Source organism: Rhinolophus sinicus, linkage group LG05 (assembly GCF_036562045.2).
Source record: "Rhinolophus sinicus isolate RSC01 linkage group LG05, ASM3656204v1, whole genome shotgun sequence".
Taxonomy (NCBI): Eukaryota; Metazoa; Chordata; class Mammalia; order Chiroptera; family Rhinolophidae; genus Rhinolophus; species Rhinolophus sinicus.
In genome coordinates, this window is record NC_133755.1 from 123,211,290 (window position 1) to 123,224,449 (window position 13,160).

At 37.7% G+C, this 13,160-nt stretch overlaps 1 protein-coding gene across 2 annotated transcripts in view; it reads right to left on the reverse strand.

Moving 5' to 3' along the window:
- Positions 1-13,160, reverse strand: part of MDN1 (midasin AAA ATPase 1) — a 133,282-nt gene that overhangs the window by 73,957 nt on the left and 46,165 nt on the right. For both annotated transcript variants that reach the window (XM_019743250.2, XM_074333296.1), the window contains exons 23-34: positions 11,728-11,879; positions 11,020-11,198; positions 10,230-10,438; positions 9,897-10,043; positions 8,962-9,103; positions 7,483-7,617; positions 7,263-7,401; positions 6,479-6,617; positions 6,056-6,186; positions 4,863-5,007; positions 2,866-2,995; positions 530-748 (exon numbers count right to left, since the gene is read on the reverse strand). In XM_019743250.2, the coding sequence (XP_019598809.2) occupies positions 530-748; positions 2,866-2,995; positions 4,863-5,007; positions 6,056-6,186; positions 6,479-6,617; positions 7,263-7,401; positions 7,483-7,617; positions 8,962-9,103; positions 9,897-10,043; positions 10,230-10,438; positions 11,020-11,198; positions 11,728-11,879 (1,867 nt within the window). The remainder of the gene's footprint in view (positions 1-529; positions 749-2,865; positions 2,996-4,862; positions 5,008-6,055; positions 6,187-6,478; positions 6,618-7,262; positions 7,402-7,482; positions 7,618-8,961; positions 9,104-9,896; positions 10,044-10,229; positions 10,439-11,019; positions 11,199-11,727; positions 11,880-13,160) is intronic.

A 13,160-nucleotide genomic window follows, 5' to 3' on the forward strand; every position in this document is an offset into this window, starting at 1 on the left:
ATATCATCAGTTCAGTAGCAGTTTTTTCAGTAGAACATTCAGGCCGTCCATGATAAAGCAGCCTGGAGATAAGAGTAACTAACGTGGTACTACTGATCATTTTGGCTTAAGTTTCATAAAATTCAATATTCAAGTTCTGACTGAATGGCTGAAGAAACAGAACTTAAATACTGAAAAATAACACAAACTAAAGAATTCAGGTCCATTTTCTATAAATAACCATTCATGTTAAGAATTATGCAGTCCTCTTCAGGAGTAAGGGCATTTCCAATAGTCTCCTTTCCATTCCTGATCACCACTTTGTGTTTTCCAAGTCCCCTGGTCTATAAGCAGTGAGAAGTTTTTGGCATATCTTTGATACCAACCACCTCTCAAAAAGAGTAAAAAAAAAAAAGCAAAGCCATTTTGAGTCTTGGAAATGTTACAGTAAGCAATGCCATCAAGTAGCTGGGTCAGAGGTCTGCACTTGATCCATTTCACACTCCCCTCTACCCTAGCCCCTTGTCCCACCAGCTAACAGACAACGTACCTGAACCTATTCCATCTATGTACACCAGGCATGCAGCATGGACAAAAGATGTCACAGTAGAGATGGTCTCTGGCCTTTTCAAAGCAGCTTCCTCCCCCATTGTGTTCATGAAGTTAACCCAGGACAGGATATCTCTGATACTGACCACACACCTTCGGCCAAATTCCTGGTGTGTCAGCCAGTCAATGAAATCCAGCATCACCTCAGCTATGTCAGTCCCTAAGACATAAGGAAGCAAAAGCATTTGCTGTTTACAAACACTTCAGAATGAGGGCTTGTAACCTGGGGCCCAAAGATGGCCTAAAAGGGCTCTGGGCTCCATCAAACTATAAGCAAATCTTTGTGAATTTACATTAATGTTTTTTCTAAGAAGGGAGGGTTCACAGCTTTTATTGCATTCCGAAGGGGGTTCATGAATAGCATTCCACACGGACCAAAAACATACAAACAAAAAGAACCCACCACCAACCCACCCCTCCCCAACAAACAAAAACTTGAGAATTACAGCCTAAGAAGCTGCACTGAAAACTCAAAGAAATATCCATTTGGTTCATCTTCAGATACAATTTTGAAGTTAAGACACAATGATCTTAGAAAGTATACAAATTCTATATTTTAAAATGATTCACTGGAATGGGTAGTGCCACATTTTCAGTGGCATTTACTTCAAGTTCTTTGTTTTCTTAAATCCATGCATCAATCAGATTAGAGGATTCACAAATTTTATTTTATGATTTATGTTAAATGGCTATTCTGATTATTACAACTTCATATTGTAAAATATTTGGAAATAAAATATCCTTAAGTAGTATATATAGATTCAAAGTAACACCAATTAAATTTAGTAGTGCACTTTATATAACTTCTGAAGTCAATAGTAAACATTTATCTAAAAAGTATAAAGGCCAAAGAAAGTTTTTAAAAAAACAGAAAATATGAGGAAGAATCAGCCCTGCTGTAATATAACATGGACTATTCAGCAACATCCTTCAAGGCTAGATTTAAAATTGGTTAAGAAGAAAACTAATTGGTTAGAAGAAAATACTAATTATAGAAAAAAACCTCAACTCTTTAAAAAGAACTTAAAACAACAACCAAGGGAAAAGGTCCAGTAACAATGAGGAAATAAATTAAATTCTGTTTCAAAGATCAGATATTAAATACAAGTACTTAGAGCCACATTTCAGAGTGAAATAAAGTTGAGGTACGTCAAGGCCTTAATGAAATGGGAAAATTTTATCTGTTGTTAGAGAGGAAGTAAACCATGACTACTGGACCAAAGATCATCAGAGATAAAGTAAAGTCTTCATGTATGTATTTTTTTACAACAAATATTAACAGGTAACAATATAGAAATCTATGTGATAAAGAATAAAGAATATTACCCAAAAATATATAATAATCACATGTAAAATGATAAAGAAAATGAAAATTTAGACTATCCAATAAATTAAGAATAAAATAATAGATTTCATTATATTTTTAAAAATGAAAACTCCATGTTGGAAGGTCTATGCAAGCAGGAGCATTTACTAAGTTGCTGACAGCATTGTGAATGAGACCATCTTTCTGGAGAGCAAGCTGGCCATAACCAATGGGAGCTATGAAGTTCCTTATTTCCACTTTTAGAAATACAACTCAACGATACATGTATATACATCATGGTGACAAACGCTAACTATATTTCTTATGATAATCACTTTGCTACCTATACAAATATCAAACCAGCATGTTGTACACCCGAAACTAATATAATGTTGTATATCAATTACACCTTAATAAAACTAATACACACACACCTCAAGCAATCTAGGCTCAATAAAAATAGAACCACATAGTAAGTGTTTTGACTCTTACTGGATAGCTTAAGAATTGTTAAATTTAGGTTACAGGTATATGGAAATCTTTAAATACTATTCTATTTTCCTCACGTTTGAAAGTTTTCAAAATAAAATTTAAATACAGTGAAATAATAAATTAGTTGACAACTAAAAAAATGCAGTTTAAAAATCTATAAACATTTTCTAAAGGTGATAATGACTAAAATTTAAACCAAATTTTCCTCATCCTTAGCTAATAAATATGCTTATATAAAGATGGCTAACAGGTGAGGCAATAAGGAAGCTAGAATTTAATAACACTGGTGAAAGAGGCAATGTGAAGAAGGGACAGTTTAATAGGCAGTAATAGGCTAGTACCATATTTCCTTAGATCTATTTGTGGCCATTTCTCTACCCCCCCTTATCCACACACCTTATATACATACTGCTTATGTCCTATACCACACCCCTCACTTTCAACACACAGCCCCCTCCACCCCACCTGAAAACTCTCACCTTTATGATCTATTCTGCCCAGAGACAATCCTGGACGAAGATTACTGCTGATAATCTGTTTTAAATCTTCACGGCTTGTGCTTTGAGGGCACCATATTTCTGTAAACCGGTTCCTTAAGGCAGGAGACAGCTATAAGGAACACAAATAACAATGTAATACTTACAAGCAAAGCTACAAACAAATCCTCTGAAAGAATGTTAACTGTTGAGTCTGGCAAGTATCAGATGCTTCTTTTATTACCTCTACTACTAGATACGATTTACTGAAGACCTACTTTGTTCTTGCTCCTTCCATGTCATCTCATTAATCTCCACCACACCCTCCAAGTTGGTATTGCCATCATGTTCTTGGTAGACATGGTACAGAACTTCAAAGTCTTGTAAAGTATAAGGGGTATAAGTAGGCTTCCAGCCCTACTGGGTGACTCCCAAACCTGAACACTTCCTCTGAGCAAAGGCCTTTCCTTTACTTTACCTTCAGTTACATAACCATACTTGAGACAAAATAAACACTATCTTCCCATACAGGAGAGCTATCTAGAGTAGAAGGAGAAAACTGATTTTATGTGGCTCAAAGGGAATATAATTATAAGGAGGTGTATATTTTACCTCTTGTATAACAAAGACATGTTTAGTCCCTCCAGTCTTAGGGCCTTTGCCCTTAGTCTGGATTCTTCTTACCCTTCTTCTGCTTCCCCTTTGTGAATGTTAACCCCCATTCACAAATGTTCGCAATGCCACATGCGTCCAATTATCAGTTTATCATTGCTTTGCTTTCACTTGACAATAAACTCCACCCACTGTATCGCTGGCCTATCACAGCAGGACCAGGAACAATGCCTGTGCTGGGAGCAGCTCAGTGAAGACCCAGGGAACGCACGAGTGCTCCTCATCCGCATCCTAGACAAGGAATGCCTCTGGTCTTCGGGACCCTACTTCACGCTGCTTGCTAGGCATGCAAAACCAAAAAGGTAGCTTTCTCTTAGGTAAAAGCTGACAACTGTTGGCTAACAAAAACTTAAGCTAACCTGACAGGCCAGTTAACATTCACAACCTTGAAATCATATCCTTCTGTACTATTTCCACTTGCCAAGGAAACAGTTTTCATATTTTGCTTAAAAATGCGATAGATTTTATTTCTTTGCTTCAGAACATTTCTTGAAGCACAGAGATAATCTTTCTCCTATGGTATTGAGGAAAATTAGGCCCAAAATATAATGTTTGCATTTCACTTACCCACTAAGTTAGCAAGAGTCTGAATTGCTTTCATTCACGATCAACCCCTGGTTCTTCTCATCATCCCTGACCGGCTAGCACACTACCTTTTCCCTAACTTGAACAGACCAGGATCCCACGCACATGCAGACGTCTCCACCAAGAGGCTTTTAAAGCCTAAAAGCTACAGAGTTTGGTGTTGAATCCTGGCTGGATCCTACCATCCTTTGAACAGACGGAACAGGTCTCCACCCTTTTCTTTACCAACAGTGACAGTGACCCACATAATCCCTGAGAGAATAGATATGCTCCACCTATAAAACCAAAAGAGGTTCTTGGCTCCAACTTCTTTTTTGGCACTTCACAATCTCTCAAAAACCCAAACTTGTGTTTAAGAGAGTAGATTTTAAAAGCAGAGCATGAGATTAAATTTCAGTTTCAACTTTTCTCATTCACAAAAGTAGGAAAATAATTTTCACACAGAGCTCTTGTGAGAATTTATTACAGTAACACATGTAAAGAGCTGGGCAAAGTAACTAGAACTATGAAATTTTAGGCACATACATAAAGTGAGATGTCAAATAAGGAAATGTTTATCTGTAAGAATTAATTTTCAACATTATAATTCTAAAATACCTTCCTGGATATTTCTCTCTTCCCAGTTTTTATCCAACATAAAATTCCAAATGCATTTTTATGTACTGTATTTAAAGGTGCCAGCAAGCTAAGGTCAAACAGTTTAAAAAAAAAAAAAACAATATGCTTTAAGAACATGGCTTTACCTCTTTTTTTCCAAAGTCACCACCGGGGTTCATGGTTGCTAAGATACGGAATTTTTTCCCAGCAGTCAACAGTTCTACCTCATTATCCTCATCCTCTAGGCTGCCTTTTTCTGCTAATACCAGAGATTTTTCCACTTCAAGGACACTAAAATACAGAAAAATTGGAGATTTTAAGATTAAAAAAAGGCATATCTATTCTTCCTATTTTGTGGTCTTCAATGTTCTTTAAAAAGGAAAAAAAAGTTATCTTCTCTGCTGAGCTTTCACTTTAGTTAATGGTTTCCTACCACCAATTTAAAAATGACTCATTATCCCAATTCCTGTGTGATGGAACAATATTTCTGATCAAAAGCAAAAGAATTCCTTTTTCCACTTATGCCCTATCAACAGATTTCTTTTAAAAATGAGAGTCTTAAGTGCAAATGTTCATGGCAGCATTATTCATAAAAATAGAAACCACCCCAACAGCTTCAGGTGGTGAATGGATAAAAAATATAGTATATCTCCACAATGGAACACCATCGGGAATAAAAAGATACAAGCCTATAGGGCTACAACATGGATGAACCTCAAAACATTTTTGCAAAATGAGAAAAGAGATCATTTATATGAAATGTCCTGAAAAGATAAATCTAGAGACAAAAAGTATTAGTAGCAGGTGGGGGCAACAGAGATAAACAATAAATGGGCATGAGGGATCCTAGTGGGATGACAAGAATGTTGTAAAATTGGATTGTGGTGGTTGCAAAGCAGTAAATTTACTAGAACTCATTGAATTATACATTTAAAATGAGTATATTTCATGATATGTAAATTAGACCTCAATAAAGACAGAAAATGGGTATACATCAATATTCATATTAGTCTCAGGTTTTGAGAGGACTTACAGTCATAAGATCTAGGATTCTAGTTCTTTAAAAAAAATTAAGACAATGGCTACATTCTTTGCCTTAAAAAAGAATTTTCACTCAGGCTCATTTGTTTTAGCCTTGCCATCCCACATTCCCATGTTTCTGATTATTGACCACAAATCTAGGCCTCTTAAAGGAGACCCTGAGCGCTAAAGCAAAAAAAAAGCAGTAACTCATTATCGCTTCCGACATTTACTATGCACCTATGAGGAACATTACTACGCACAAAAACTAGTATCTATAAAACCCGACTAGCAAGAACATCAAACATGGGGTGCGTACCTGTTGAGTCTTTCTAGAACAGAGTCGTCAGCAAGTGAGATCTCATCCAAGAGGAAAAAGGCGTCCTCCTTCATGGCCAGAACCAGAGGCCCATCGTGCCACTCAAAGAGTCTTGATGTGGCAGTTTCTTCCTACGATTTAGAAAAGGAAGGACTGAAATTAAAAAGGTGTCCACAAGATAGTACATGTGTCTGCTGGAGTGGTCATTCTGCAGAAAGTAAGGTTCTAAGAACAAGGCACAGATCCTGCACAACAGATACTTGTGAAGGCCCCATGCAGACCAGTGAAAATCTGAAGGTAGGGTACACAGCAAACCTAGAATCAAAAGCCCTGTGTGAACAAAATCCCACAGCTGACTCATGCATAGAGCCAACTACAGTTCTTTAAACAAACAGACACATCATCCTTTGCTATTGGACAAACCTTGTCCTTTGGCGTCTGTCTCACTGGCCGCAGACCCCCCAAGAAGTCCGATGTCTCCATGTGTAAGTGGCAGTTGACTGAGTATAATTTCTGATTTGCCAAGGCTGCAAACACCTGACAGATAGTAGTTTTCCCACACCTGTCAGAGATACACACCAGATTAACAAGGAGCATGAATTCTACATACACACCCACAAACACCCTAGTCAGCAAAAGAGGGGAGCCCTGTTGAGAGCTTCACTTCAGCAGCACACTGCTGACCAACACAGGACTCTACACCATCAGCTTGGGGTGCACTTTGCCAAAACACTGGCACCCTGCCATGTTCCTTATCCAGAAGGGCACACTGCACGAATTCTGTTCTTTCCTACTTCTACCAACAACCAGCAGGGGATTGTAAAGAAAGCCAATCCTTACAGACTTCAAGAGATAATAGCTCATGTGCTATTCTCCTCTATACATCTACGGAATGAATATTGCTGTTTAAAAGAATTAAACAGGAAAAAAAAAGCCTCAGTGATAATGATGCAAGAAATCCTTCTTTTCCATCACAAAGGTCTGAAGGCAGATGAAAGTACACAATAGTAGATCTCTTACTTGCTTCTTTAAAAAGTAAAAAGGAAACAAAGGAGGGAGGGAGGAAAAAGAGAAAGGGAGAAAACAAAAGGAAAAGAAAAAACTTCTTTCCTGATGAGGTAAAACTCAAGATATCTTAGAGATAACTCAAGTAACCCTATGGAATTGAACTGAAGCCTCATCATGAGTTATTGGCATGGAACTTTACCCAGTGTCTCCAATCAGCAGCACTGGTTCACCGAATTCCAACGCCCTTCCCACCAGAACCGCCAGTCTCCGCATGCTCTCAGTCCAGACAATGTGGCTGAACTTGGACTCCAATGAGGATATCTGAGTGGACAATTTACCTGCCAAAGGTAGAGTAAAAAATGTAGGTTCTAATGGGTATAATTCAATTCATTCTCCTCTGGATATTTTGGACTACTTACTCAGCAATTTTAGGACATTTTCTTTGGAAAAGAGGGATTGAGGACACAATTTTTTCTTGAAATGTTTTTCAAGGACTTCTTGAATTACATCAACCTCCTCCTGCTTCCTGACTCGGCCTGCCAGAAGCATATAACCTTAAAAACAAAACAAAAGAGGAACCATCAAGTATCAATACCAAGGGATATTGAGACTATGAAGCAATAGCAACTCTCGTTAGCAGCTGCTGGAGAGGAAATCTGAAGAACTATTTTGGCAAACTGGGAGAACCCACTACAGCTACCATAGGCCTGCCCTATGCTCCAGCAACATGACTTCTAAGTTGACCCAAACACAAATGAACACGTGTGTGCACCAGAAAACAGGAAGGAATGTTCAGAGCAGTTTTAGTCATAATAGCTAAAAAGTGGAAAGGATCCAAATGTCCATCAACACGAGAATGGCTAAATATGTTACGATATCTCCACACAATGGGTTATAACACAATACTGTTTTGGTGTTTTTTTTCAAGGAAGTCCTGATACATGTAGCAGCACTGCTGAATCTCGCATGAAATTGAGTGAAAAGAAGCCAGATCGCTTCATGATAACACTATTTAGACGAAGCTCAAACAAAGGCAAAATCAATCAGTGGTGACGTATGTCAGGGCGGTGCGTACCCTCCAGGAGAGGTAAAACTGGCATGAGCCATGAAGGGGTCTTCCAAGGTACGGGAAAGATTCTAAATCTTGGTCTAGCCAGTGATTTACGTAAGTATGCACATGTGTAAAACTACACTGAGCTGTACATGAAATAACAGAATGCTTTACCCACTTTACTGTGTTACATCACAATAAAAGGTCTTTTTATTTTTTAACTGTGGTCTTCCCTCTATCTATTCCTTACCAGTAAAGAAATTACAACTCTCATGGGCTAATTTTATTTACTCTTACTCTTCGCTTATTAACCACCCCATTAAGGACTCATCATACCTTTCAAACAAGAAGATTCTGAAATGCTTTCTATCCTATCATGGACAGGAACACATAAATTCTTCCCATGGATTAAATCAAAATGACCAATCCTGAGTCTCAGGTAACACAACTGCCTTCTCTCAGGACTCTTAAATCATCCAGCCTATCAGTTTTCTGTATGTCTCTAGGCACAGCACGATTCTCCACGGCCACTACACTGCAGATAAATGGTCCAAAAAGACACCACCTGCTAAACTCCTAAAGACACTGCACCCATATATTGACTCCCACATGTGACCACCTGAGGGAAAAGAGTGAGAAAACCTTAGAAACCAAAACACAGTAGCACAGAGACTTGTACAAACAGTACCACTTAAAAAAGCAGTTGGGACTTGAGAGAGAAAGGCTCTGTTTCTGGAATACCTAGTAACGTATATATACTGACCACAATTTGGCCAACACTTCTTTTAACAAAAGTTTAATATTTGATATAATGTCACAGTTTGAGAGCATCTGATTGAAAGCATACCATCATTGGCTAAATGCTGTAGCCAGTCATACTCCTTCTCGGTCTGTTCTGCCAATCTGTATCTTTCAGCCCATCGAAATAGATCTCGAAGGGTAATGAAGCCCTGCTTTCCAGCAAACACTGAAGAACTTCTGCGATAGGACTATTTATGTATCAAAACAAATGAAAAGGACAATGTCAAGCATATAGTAAAACTCACATAAAATTCTAAACAAATTTAAGCTCCCATAAAAATTATTTATTCCACTAAGGTTAATTCTTTAAAAATGTAAATGAACTATAATCATTTGAAGAAAAATGTTCAAACTCATGTTTAAGAATATAAACAATGGAATTCCATCTCATATGCCATATAGAAAAGATTACAATAATAATAGAAATGGTGCGAAACATGCAGAAAAATTCATCCCATAATGTGGGACCATAGTAGTAAGCATGTTAACTATGATTAGCTTCCCAGAAAATAATATGATAGTGCATCATTCTCATTAAGAACATTTTTAACTCCATAAACTACATGGGATAGTCTACAAAAACAAACAAACAAATACAGTTGTAGCTTTGCAGAGTTGACAAGGGAGCACCGCACAAAAAGGGTCTCTACGTGTGTCCATTCAGACTATATCCATTTAAAAAACAAAAATTAGTTTGTCTATGCTAAATTCCAACCTAAACAAAATGTTCCATATTGTCCACAAACAGGGAACTGTCCTCATATAAACTATGAGCAAAAACTTTAACGTTAAATTATTGATTTTAAAACCCCAAAAAAGGATATTAATGGGATGCATTTTAAAGACAAGATCTTTACTCTGAAAAAAATAATAAATGCATAAGCTGCTGTTTGCACCTGAGGAAGCTATCACATTTGATCACCAAGTCTAATCAACACATTCTATTAGAAACGAAGTCAAGTCATGGAAGAGAGGACATACCTGAAGGTCCAGCATGACCTTAACCAACTTGCTACAATAGGAAGGTGGCAAGCTACACCGCTTGTGCAAGATTGTTTCCAACTCAGAGCTAGGCAGTTCATCAAAGTGCAACTCCACAAACCGATTCCTGAAGGCTCTAGAAAGCATCTAGGAAGGGCACAGAAAAAAACATGATAGGGCCTTTTCGTCTAAGTTCTAAAATGGAGGCTCTGCTATTCACCACAAAAAGAGAAACCCTTCAAAAAGAAGAGTTAAAAACTTCTCAGTCTTTTTAAGAAAGATTTATTACTCAACGTAGTAACAACAGGGAGTAAGGGGACACATGCTACACACCTTTCTGCCTCCATAAAGTCCTGGAGGGTTCTGGGTAGCAAAAAGCATGAACCGAGGGTGTGCTTTAACAACTTCTTGTGTTTCCGTTATGAGCAATTCACGATTATCATCCAGCAGTCTGTTCAGTGCCTCTAACACATCAGTAGGGGCCAAATTTAATTCATCTAAAATAATCCAGTAGCCCTTTCTCATAGCATCAATAAGAACACCTTGGAGGAAACAAACACTGAGAATTAGTGTGTAAATTAGTCCCAAGTTTTAAAAACTGTTATTTAAAAATCAACAAATCCTAGATTATTAAATATTAAAGCAAATTACTCTTTGCAGCTAGTCATGCCCCCAAATAATTTGTGATGCAGAATATCAAGAAAGTACAATTTTTTTTCACACAGAGGGGGATCCAAGGCTGATAAGTATCACATTTCCAACTTATTATTCCCCCTGCAGTTTAATTTCATTTAAATCACCACATTCTCATGTCAGCTCTCAGCTTCCCTCTGTTCAATGCTCACTCCATTTTTTTTGAGTCTCTAGGAAATGAAGCATCAGTTTAACTACTTTTCAAAACTTGGCCCTAGTCCTACGTATAGCAGACAAGATTTTAGTGGGGACCAAAGGAAGCTGGACCCCCTAACCATCACTCCTCAACCATCCTGTGGCTCAGGGAGAAGGAAAAGCAGCTGTTAGAGCAGAGGTCCCTGTGCTTCAATTGGAAAGGATAAAAATTACTTGGGGAAACAGGTCTAAAAGAAAGAACAGCTACACACACATAATAGAACAGTAACCCTACCTTCTTTAAACACGAGCTTCCCTGAAGAGTCGGATGTGTAACAACCAATATACTCTTGAATATCCGTGTGTTCGTGATTGTTAATACGCACACAGTGGTTACCAGTAGCTGCGGCTAGCCACCGGATCAGGCTTGTTTTACCAACCGATGTCTCTCCCTGAATCAGCACCGGATAGGTTCTTTAAAAGATCAGCCAACAAAGCAATTTAAGAGAAAAATGATAAAAACCCGAATTAATTCAAGTGGTGTTAAGAAAGAATGACTACATCATTTAACATCATCGTAAAAGAACATTTTTATATGCCTATGCACTACTAATGGAATGTTTCTTGAGCCCTGAGAAGTTTGTGTGAAACTTCAGAAAATACTGAGGAAAAATTCCAACCTCTCTCGCACTACTTGTGAGAAACAGTAAGTGGGACCAGCTGTTACTCACTTAACAAATAATGGGTGATGAGTATTCATCAGCAAAACACTGAAAAGCAACCTTAAAGATGGTCAAAAGAATCTGCATCTGTACTGCTCCCACCAAAGGTATAACTAGAAAAAAAGCTTTGTGCCAGGAGAAAAGTGACAGTACTGACTTCAAAAGTAATTATTCATTTAGCCTATAACAAGTAAAGCACTTTGAAAGTTAAGGAAGACTAGAATGTCATCACTACCTATGCTGGTGAAACTTCAGATCAGTGACAGAAAAGGTCCACATACCCAGCAGAGACCACACGGACTATATCTCTCAGGTTCAGCTTGACAGACGACGTGAGAATGTACGTCTCATCTATTGTAGGTTCCTTGTCTCCCACCGAAATCCAGTAGCCTTCAACCTGGATAAGCCGACCTCCTTTTGGTTCTGGAATGGGCTGGAAGATACAAAAGTTAAAGAAATAATCCACAGTCTCATGACATTCTGGCATTCTTTCAGCGAGAGGTGTAAAGTAGGGTAAGAAACTGTCACCAAAAATGCTGCCTTGTTCTGGATGCTTTTGACATTACAACCCAGGAGTGAAATTTGAAAATAAAATTACCTTGAGGAATGAGAACAAAATGATGACGTGTTGGTTTTAGAATTCAGGTAGGGGAGGTGGGTTTGGGGAAAAACTTGCATCAAAATCATTTCTCAAAATAATATATGATTCAGTTCTCTTCTCTCACCTACCAAAATTCCCACTCTGGTGAAGTATTTTGCTCAAAAACACGTATTTCATATAAACCATGTTCCCCCAAATAGAGCCAGTGTTGTATTGAAAGAGGAAGGCTGTGCATTATTACATTCTGGAAGACATTAAAAATAAAAATGATCCTCCAGAGAAGCTAATCTATTACGGATGATACTGGGGATAATGATATAATCTCTTGAAGATATGGTGGAAGTTGATTTATACAAAATTGCGATCTTTATAAATCAAAATGGCTAAACAGTGGTCAGATCTACAGCTACAGAAAAGTATTCTTACAAAACATTTAGTCCCCTGACTTGAAGCTGCAATGAAGTCTAGGTACTGCTTTTTAAGGGCTGCTTAGGTAAGATGAGGAGCAGTGGGGGATAAAGATCAATAAAGCCTCCATCATGTGTAACCTTGCGGAACACACACAAAATCAGCAGGTGGAGGAGAACGGCATTGGGATAAAAAGCAAGCCTGAGTCTTTTCTCAATGTTTTAGCTTATAGAAGTATATGTTAATGTTACTTGTATAATTTTTAAAAAGAAAAAAATACTGAATTCAAAGTAACCCACCAAAATAAATAAACAAAAGAAACAAAGTAACCCCAAGTCCCAATATCTCTTTCTTCCTAAAGAGCAAGCAACCAGCATATAAACAAGCCAGCTGGTGAGCCAGTTTTTCTCAGCATCTTTCAGTCTCATGCTTCTGTAATTTCCTGTCAAATGGAATTGTGCATAACAAACAAACAAAAAAAACAAAAAAAAAGCCCAACCATCCATCAGAAGGGACGTGTGTATATAAATTATGTACAAGCATCTTATGAAATACTCTGTGGCCATTAGAAAGCATGTCACAATGATCTCTGGTACAGACACAAAAACCTATCCAGGATATAGTTGGGCTAAAAAAAGGAAGCTACAGAACATTCTTGAGATGGTCCCATTTATTTCATTTATATTAGATATATATTAGGATATA